The following is a 9,340-nucleotide window of genomic DNA, read 5'->3' as shown; positions in this document are numbered from 1 at the left end:
GGATCGGCTTTATCGGCTCAACTCATTAAAGAGAGACGGCTCTCCAAGGGCTCACTTGCTTTGATGCATTATATTACGAATCATTATTGTTGTATAAAGAAGTTAAGAAAAAAGGAAGTATAAAAGGAGAAAATGAATGGTTTGTGGTTATTCCTTCAATCAGTATATTACCAACAATAATTTCATGCAGAAAATGAATTAAAAATTGTATAAGAAAATGTATTATTTTACTTAATTCTATTAAGCGCTTTGGGAGGTCTTCATTGACTTGAAAAGCGCTATATAAATGCAGATCATTTCATTTCATATTTGCATGTATTTTTTCCTTCTACAGTGAACGTCCAAGCTAATTCCTTTTTGAACTGTTTTTATAATAAACCCCATTCATGCCGAGCAACTCAGTATCTCACAACAAAATGTTAGTTAACAATATATATGATATAACGAAACACATGTACACTATAACATGTTAAACTACATAAATAAACCCGTTTGAAAAAATTATATGGTTTAATGAAATGATCTGCATTTATAAAGCGCTTTTCAAGTCAATGACTTCCCAAAGCGCTTTACATTGTGCTTCACATTTCCCAATAGCAGCCATGATCTGTGCAGCCATGTAAGGCGCTAACCTGCTTATTGGGGGTATTGGGTTTTCACTTTCAACTTCAGCATGTAACACGGACAAGCCGGGATTCGAACTGGGATCCCTTAATCCTAAAACGATCGCTCTACCTCCTGAGCTACTGCCGGCCCAAGATTAAGATTATTTTGTAAAGGAAAATACAACATTTTGTAAGTGAATGGAGCCCTGGAGCTTGACAGGTATGATACAGACACACACGATGGTTAAATTACAATTAAAAAAAAGATAGTAACAGAAATAGAATGTTATTATGACAAGGCACAGACCAACCATGTGAGGAAAGGGACCTGAGGAATGCTCATACACGCCGATAGAAATGGCGGAGGTTAGCGTCCGGATTTTCAGCCATTGAAGCACAACCTACCGCTGTGTGCCCCCACAAATTAGGAAACACTGAAATAGAAAAAAACAATAAAAACAACTGCAGAACGTTATAATAGTCGTTGACAGAATGTTCCAGCGACGAGGTCAAGAAACGAGACTGACAATATGGGCTTTTTAATATAGAAATTGATATACACAATAAAGCATTTATGAGTCAAGTTTCAGTCAATTTCAAAGAGTAAAAGCTCAATCGCCTCAACCAGAAACGACGAGCAAATGGAGGAAAGCATCTTGGGTCAGCGAAATTCATTCGATGTGGCCGGGAAAAACGAAATGACGAAAGGATGAAACCTTCAAGGCAAAGAGCAACTAAGGCTGCCGCGGCGTGTCAATATCAAAAGAGAGTAGAAAAAGTCTTGGGGAGGAATACTTTTTTTTTTATGGCGTAGAAGACGAGCGGCCTCTCTCGAGCTCGTCGGCCCGCCAGCTTTTACATTGGGCCACGCGGACCCCGATGTCCCTCTTCCTCTCGAAATAATCCACCAGCGCCGGTTCGGTCAACATGGACGCCAGCAGCTGCTGGAAAGTGATGGACCAATCGGCGTCAGCGGCGCCGCCTCGCCTCGCCGGCCCCGCCTCTTCCTCTCGGCCGGCGCCTCCGTTGTTGAATTTCTTGCCCACTTCGCCGATGCGCAGCAGCAGGCTGGCCACGGTGGCGATGGCGTGGTAAAGTTCCTGCTCGCGGCTCTCCTCCTCGCCGAACATGTTGTACAGAGTCTTGCACAGCTCGATGAACTGCTCCTAAAATCAAATGGGAATTCACTTGGGAAGCGCTTTTCAGGCACTCAAAGTGCCATCTAAAAACATTCACAAGGTGCCACAAATAACCTACCGTATTTTCCGCACTATGAGGCGCACCGGGTAATAGGGCGCACCCCCAAAAAATAGTTTTTGGTCCTATATTTTCCATACATAAGGCGCACCGGATTATAAGGCACTACAATGGGAACGTCGACAAAACAGTCAGATAGTTCAGTCAAACTTATTACCCCCTTAACATTCCCAAAGCTTGCAAAGAAGCAAATACGTGTCGTACGATGTCACCAAACAAACATTTCTTAGTTTCCATTTTATTTTTTTGCTGGCAACTGTGTGGACAGCAAAGTAAGAATTGTATTGTGCAGGGAAACGGGGTTCTTTACTGTGCATACGACAATAAACACTTTGAATTGAATTTAGTTTAAAAATAGACTCATCACAGAAACATCAAGATCGTTCTAAAACAAGATACGGGGAAAATATAAAGCCGCGTAGCTCACCTAAGTTCTCTTGCAACCATCACCTTCAATAATGATACGTAACCATGGTCTTCTTACAGCCGTGAGTGTAATAAATCCAGGAGAGTCAAATATTTACAAATACAGAATATTAAAAAATGTTTTCTCTATGTCGTAGTGCAACCCAACCAACGTGTGATTCACATTCATCTTTTTCGGCCAATTGCAGGCTTTGTTTCGCCCCTTTAGCCTATGCGAGCCTGTAAATGATAAAAAGGATCCGCCCCCTTTACCTCCGAATAACTTTAGCCAATAGTGACTGATTCAAATGATGATTGACACATTGGTTAGGAAATGAAACGCCGGTATATAAATCCCATCATACACCGCGGACGACTTCGCCTTCGGGGGAAAATCTAGTCGGCGGCTGCTTGCTTCAGTTGCAAAACTTTGCGACTTAATATTGATCCATATATCAGGCGCACTTTATTATAAGGCGCATGGTCAGCTTTTGAAAAAAATAAAGGCTTTTAGGTGCGCCTTATAGTGCGGAAAATACGGTATATTTTATGTTAACAATATCTGTAAAGTTAGCTATTTTTAGTTGTGTATTTCTCAGACTCCCATGCTATGAAATTAACCTGTTTTTATATTCCTAATATACAAGTAATCATCACACACACACATAATCACGTTACAAAGATCAGTCTATTTCTATTATTTGTAATACGTTTTCAGTCTAATTTTCATTGTAATGTAATATGACACTCATGTGTGACTCCATTTCCTGTTTATGTGCGACTTCTCAATAAACCACGCCTACTGACCGGATGTAGGCAGTTCGGCCCGGGTAGCAAGATGGCGACCGGGCTGTCCTCTCTACATTTACGTAATAGATTAAAAATCAATAAGTGCTTTTATCTGAATAATTCTGCCAGCAAAGAGTTTATATCTTTATAAACTCTGACAATATCTGTGTATTATTTTCCCTCATGTCGGTTTTAGATCAGGGGATGGTGTCATCATAGTCTGTAATAATAGTTTGCAATTGTCTTTGATCTGTGCAGCCCTTTGAGACTCTTTGTAAATAAGGGCCAAACAAATAAACATGACTTGACTCGACTTCGTATACCCTTTTCCTGGTCATATTCAAGCGCTTTCGATGCCGTTTTTTATTTTTCCAGTACAGTGGAACCTCGGTTTTAGAACGCCTCTCAGTTCGAACAAATCGGACTCCGACCAAAAGTTTCGAGAAATTCTTGCTTCGCTGTTCGTTCAAAAAATCGGAGTTCGAACGCCGGTACGCTAGGGTGCGATGCTGAGCGGCATACGGGTGTAGATTGCCCCCACTCCTCGTGAAGAACTGCTATGACGTGCGCGCGCACTTCTTTTTGCTTTCGCTTTAGATATCGGTGAACGGAGTGTTTTAGCCCCGAATTATGCCTCCAAAGAAAGTCGGTGCAAGCAGCAAAGTTGCTACAGGTGAAAAAAGAAAAGTAGTGCGTACAACTATTGCATTTAAGAAAGAAATAATAGCAAAATATGAAGGAGGTGTGCGAGTGTCTGATCTTGCCTGCGCCTTCTGCTGACCACCACAAAGGTAAGAAATCCTATTCATAATTCTTTTCTTTATCCTTTTTTTTTTTTTTACACGTTCGTGTTAGCGTAATCTTTCGTACGGAAGATCACGATAACGCGAACGTACGATTAGCCTGGGTTAGCTTTATGTTAACGTTAAACATTCAGGGTGTTGGAACGGAGCCCAACTTTCAGGCTGTTGGAACGGAGCCCCCTTTCCAATGAACCGCTCACCACTTGTTGTGGAGACCCGGGTGCTAAATGACTTGTAAACGACCTGATTTTTTTATTTTTACACGTTCATGTTAGCGTAATCTTTCGTACGGAAGATTACGATAACGCGAACGTACGATTAGCCTGGGTTAGCTTTACGTTAAACATTCAAGGTAAACATTCAGGGTGTTGGAACGAATTAAAACGATTTACATTATTTTTAATGGGAAAAATGATTTCGGTGACCAAACAAATCGGTTTTCGAACAGGGTTCTGGAACGGATTATGGTTGAGAACCGAGGTTCCACTGTACCCTGTATAAAGTGGCTGTTTTGCTGCTAGAACATACTTTGTGCTATTATGCGCTGTTCCTAACTATGATTCAGGATCATTTTTTTGTAAATGGGCTGTTATAAACAAACAGAAGGAGCCCAAATCTGGACTCATTTTAATGATATTCAATGCATTCAATCTTACAATGTTAGAGTTTGCTCCTCTTTTGCGCATTTAAATAAATACATTTGTCTAAATAGGTGAGAACTGTAAATCGTTCATTTCTCTGCATTTTATCATTTATTTACAGCAATGAGGAGGTAATATTTCTAATTTATATTTGATTGTTTTCCATTCGCTAAAATTGTTTGCGATATAATTTGTTTTTGTAGATCTGGGAATATTTGGATGTGTTTTGCAGGGATTCCTTGCAAAACACACAAAATTACTAATTAATAAATAATTTGGTGCATAATGTTTTATTATTGATAAAAAATCTAAGAAAAAATAAGTAAATCTGAGGAGCCGAGCCAAACTGGCCAGTTTTCCAAATAGAGCTGTCCTCCTGTCGCATCACATGGCAAGGCCACAATGAAAAGCCACTAAAACAGGCGTGTCGGCGTCATTTTCACGCACATTTAAAAATAAAAAATTTCCATTTATCATCTATAAACAGGGGTGGCAAACACGTGGCTCTCGAGCCGCATGCGGCTCTTGGCCAATAAGAATGCGGCTCTTTGCCTCATCATATTTTCTATATACTGTGGCTCTTTGCCTTGTTTCATGTTTAGTTTTTTTGTGTGTATTGAGGGTGGACACTTTCCTTAAAATCAACAGAAGAACAATACTTGTTGTATTGTAAGGAGAGGAGTGTGTTGTGGGAAATAATAGGTTTTTAATTGTGTGTGTTTTTTTGTGTCCGTTTGTCATGGCAGGTCCGTGCGTGGTGTGGCTCTTTGACTCTCACAGTTAAAAATGTCAGCTCTTTGTGTCAAACTTGTTCGCCACCCCTGGTCTATAGATTCAGACTGCCAAGAAACACGACAATGGCAACAATTTCAAGCCTTTTCAGTCAAAATTCAAGCATTTTCCTGACCTTGAAAACACAACATTAAAATCCAAGCATTTTCAAGGATTTCAAGCACCTGTACGGACCCTGTATGTCAAAAGCAGCACTGAGATCCAGTAGCAGCAGAACTGTGAGTTTATCCAAATCCATTGAAAAGGGCAGTCTCTCTACAGTGGCTAATACTAAATACAGACTAGAATATCTTGAAAATGCTACTCTGAAAAAGGATACAAAGCGAGCGGCTGCCTTTTCCAGCAGCTGCCCTGTTATCTCTCACTTTTTGTCATTTATTGTTTTATTGTCTGCTCCTATCTTCTGTGTTTTTCTTCCCGTTTGACAACTACACTTTGGATGACTTTCTATCCTATGGACATGGGTTTTAGCGCACAAAAATGCGTTTATTCGAGGAATCAACTCCCTGCCCTGACGAATTCTCGTGCCGGCATGATGAGGGGGCCTATGGTGGAAGAAGAGCCGGAGCTAGCGAAGCGGCTAGCGGCGTTATAAGTCTTCGGTACCATCCGTAATCATGGTAAATGTGAACTCACTACCAAATAAGACCAACGAGTGCTGGTGGAAAACATCGAAGCGCACAGGGAGCGCAGTTGCTGTGTTTTGCGGAAACGTGGCTCACGTTTGGCATTCCGGACGCTAACGTGTAGCCACCCGTAGCTACCCGGAGCAATCCGGCTCCAGCGCCGCTATACAGAGACACGAAAGCCTGGGGGAATCGGAGAGGAGGCGGACTCGCTAACACGAGGTGGTGTATCCCTGGACACAAGAAAAGATTTCCATCTGCCGCAGGGATGTCGAACTTTTGGACTAGCGTGTGACGTCATCCACTCTGCAACAAGCCCCTCTAGGGCATCATGTTAATCTGTTAATAAACAACGGGGTAGACTGCTGGAAGTGTGAATTTCCCTACGGGGATGAATAAAGTATCTTGCTATCTATCTATCTATCTACAGCCAGTTTTTCTTAAATGTTCGTGAGCAATTATAAAAAAGACACTTGACAGTAATCATTTAAAACGTTGGAGTCTAAATTGCTCTTCTTCGGAAGGGTCTTCACAGCCTCCGTTTTAAAGGCGGCAGGGAAAACGTTTGTCCGAGAAGAGCGATTGACTATGTTTTAAAATCGGTTCCTCAAAGAATCCTTGTTTAAAAACAAGATGTGGGAATTGGCGGCAGAAGGCAGGTCTGGACTACGGCGAGCGGGGCACGCTGACCTGGTTCATCCGGGGAAGATCTTTGATGGATTCCTTGGCGGGTTCCTTGGCCCACATACGCAGGTAGTAGCGGTAGTCCTCTGAGAAACAAAAAGACAAAAAGGTCTCAGGCCCACGCTACGTTCCTTATGCTCGGTCGGGCCCGACGTTTACCTTTCTTTTCCTCGCTGCTGCTTTCCTGCTCACCTGCACAACCGCGAACATCAAAATCATCATCGAGTCCTCAAAGTCAAGTGTAAGAAATGTTCCCTCCAAGTTTCCGCAAGTCTGAGCGATGACGCGAAGTCTGTGAGCATTGTTCGGAACAACGGTGAGCAGGGTTGGGTAGGGTAACTTTAACTGGATTACTATCAATTACTTTTGGGTTACTCTAATACCAAATATGCTAATCAAAGACAAAAGAAACTAAATAGGAATAAATTGACTACATTTTGTGCAGGCTTGGGGAGTAAAGGAATACATGGAACGGCAAAAATGATGTTGGCAAGCTGTTTGGATTTATTTTCATTTTGTTTCTGTTGCATTTTGTGTTCATTTTGCCGGAGATCAAAGAGATCAAAGCCAGGAGAGAAAGCTTACCACGTGTTGTGAGTCATTATTTTATTCCTATTTAGTTTCTTGTGTCTTTTATTAGCATATTTGGTATTGGAGTCATCCAAAAGTCATTGAAAGTAATCCAGTTAAAGTAACCCTACCCAACCCTGACGGTGACCGACATCGAACCCGAGTATGGCAACTCGGGCTTCCTACAGGTTGAGGCAGGGTCAATTCAAGACTTTTGAATGCCTTTTGAAGACCGAGTTGAAACAAACACAATAATAGTGTATAGTGCGCCTGGAACACATGAGCCGGCACAGTTTTTAGCCATAGTTCGCCTTTCACAAATCTCTTCTTTGCGGGCACGGTCCAAAGTAAAAGTCCCAAATTCAAATGTGTATTGTGGGTAAGCCAAAGACGTACCTCCGACTGAAAGCGCATCACCGTTTTGATAATTCCGTTATTGTAGTCATGCCGTGTTGACGGCAAAGTCAATCGGTGATTGGATTAAAAAGAGAATCCATAAAGGGTACTTCATCATTTTGGTTGAAATCAATATCAATCTTATTCATGAGTTCACATTTTTAAGACTTTTGGAAATTGGATTTAAGACGTTTGAATGCCTTCTAAGACTTAAAGATCTGTAGGAACCCTGCAACGAAATCATGAGCAAACATGTCCAAAACATGACAGACAATCAAGCTCCATTTTGCTGCGATTCCTGCAATTCTCCATGATTTTCTCATCTCATCAGCCGTACCGCTTATCCTGATTAGGGTCGCGGGGGGGCTGGAGCCCATCCCAGCCATCTCCGGGCAGTGGACACCCTGAACTGGTTGCCAGCCAATCGCAGGGCACAAAGGGACAGACAACTCATTCGCTCATTCACACCTAGGGACAATTTGGACCGGCCAATCCACCTGAAATGCATGTTTTTGGAACGTGGGAGGAAACCGGAGTGCCCGGAGGAAACCCACACAAGCACGGGGAGAACATACAAACTCCGCACAGGAAGTCTGGAGCTGGATTTGAACCCACGACATGTTTCCATGACATAAACTGTGCCGCACAAGCGCTAACCACTGTGCCGCCGTGCTGCCTCTCCATGATTTTGATTTACATATTCATGAATTGCTAAATGAGCTATTGGAAATGTAACACAAAGGTGTTTTGTTGCACATGGGCCTAACACGGGACGGGCCTCGGTGCGAGACCGGGTGGACACACGAGTTGACCTGGAGAGGGATGGGCACGGCCGGGCTATATTTGCCCAAGACACACCGAAGGAAATGGTGCCCCTACCGACCATGTGCTTAAGGGATCCAACCCGTGATGGCAAAATGAGTCACTTGCAAACGATTCGAACGTAACACCAGATTTTTCGGCAACCTATAACCAAGAAAGAGAATATTTTTCACGTCAATGTGAACAGTCAGACAGAAGCGTCCACGTGCATCCACCACTTCAACTACGGGGACGTGCTCTTTCATTACCCCCACCCTCGCCTCTCTCTCCATCTCTCACGTGAGCCCACTTTCGTTTCATCGATCTCGTCTCGATATCGACTTCAAAATACCGCGTTCCAAACACACAGAGGTAACCCACGTTGTTTTCACCCGCCTGTGCTGTCATTCTGCGCAATTCATTTAGTGATATGGATGGGCTGGATTGATATTTGTCTGCGCTGAGAAGGTCTGGGCTTAAAGGGAACATTGCCTGTGAGTGTCTCACCTGCTTCCGCTTCCTTTGGTTGCAGCGCATCTTGTAGACGTGCCGCGGAATCGTCTAGGGGCGAAAGGAAAAAAAGGGCAAAGGTGGAGGCCGACAGGGTTTTCTTGATGCCGATCGGACGCCGCGTCGGTGCGGGTACCTTTCAGTGCGTGGTCAGGGAAGAAGTTGGCCGCTTCTAAGGCAGATTCGGCCTCTTCGGGACACAAGGCTGATTCGCAAACACACAGAAAAATAGATGAATTTTATTTGTGGACTAAGAACAAGTCTCTCGTAGTGATGTGTTGTTGTTTCTTTATTCTCGGTAGTATTGGATTAACCTGGGGACTGTGAAAAAAAAGCCTGCTATTGGCTGAGAGTGGCATCCATCAAAAGGTCAGGGGCTAACGTCCATAACGGAAATCATCTGACGAGTCTGTTTATTTTTAACGGGGAGTTTTGGAGCTTAACGAACGAATGTCCAACAA

At 43.0% G+C, this 9,340-nt stretch overlaps 1 protein-coding gene across 1 annotated transcript in view; it reads right to left on the bottom strand.

Moving 5' to 3' along the window:
- Positions 1 to 1,128: 1,128 nt before the first annotated feature.
- The window catches only part of LOC148360261 (TBC1 domain family member 9B-like), a 35,408-nt gene continuing 27,196 nt past the window's right edge, over positions 1,129 to 9,340 (bottom strand). The window contains 5 exon segments of the mRNA XM_088343801.1: positions 1,129 to 1,771; positions 6,609 to 6,688; positions 6,762 to 6,794; positions 8,877 to 8,930; positions 9,016 to 9,084. Coding sequence (XP_088199927.1) covers positions 1,409 to 1,771; positions 6,609 to 6,688; positions 6,762 to 6,794; positions 8,877 to 8,930; positions 9,016 to 9,084 — 599 coding nt within the window. The 3' untranslated portion in view covers positions 1,129 to 1,408.

The sequence above is a fragment of the Urocampus carinirostris genome, chromosome 9, assembly GCF_059441175.1.
Source record: "Urocampus carinirostris isolate Australia breed hairy pipefish chromosome 9, RoL_Ucar_1.0, whole genome shotgun sequence".
In the NCBI taxonomy this organism is placed as follows: domain Eukaryota; kingdom Metazoa; phylum Chordata; class Actinopteri; order Syngnathiformes; family Syngnathidae; genus Urocampus; species Urocampus carinirostris.
Note: the sequence above shows the minus strand (reverse complement) of the source record. Positions and strands in the feature narration are given on the sequence as shown.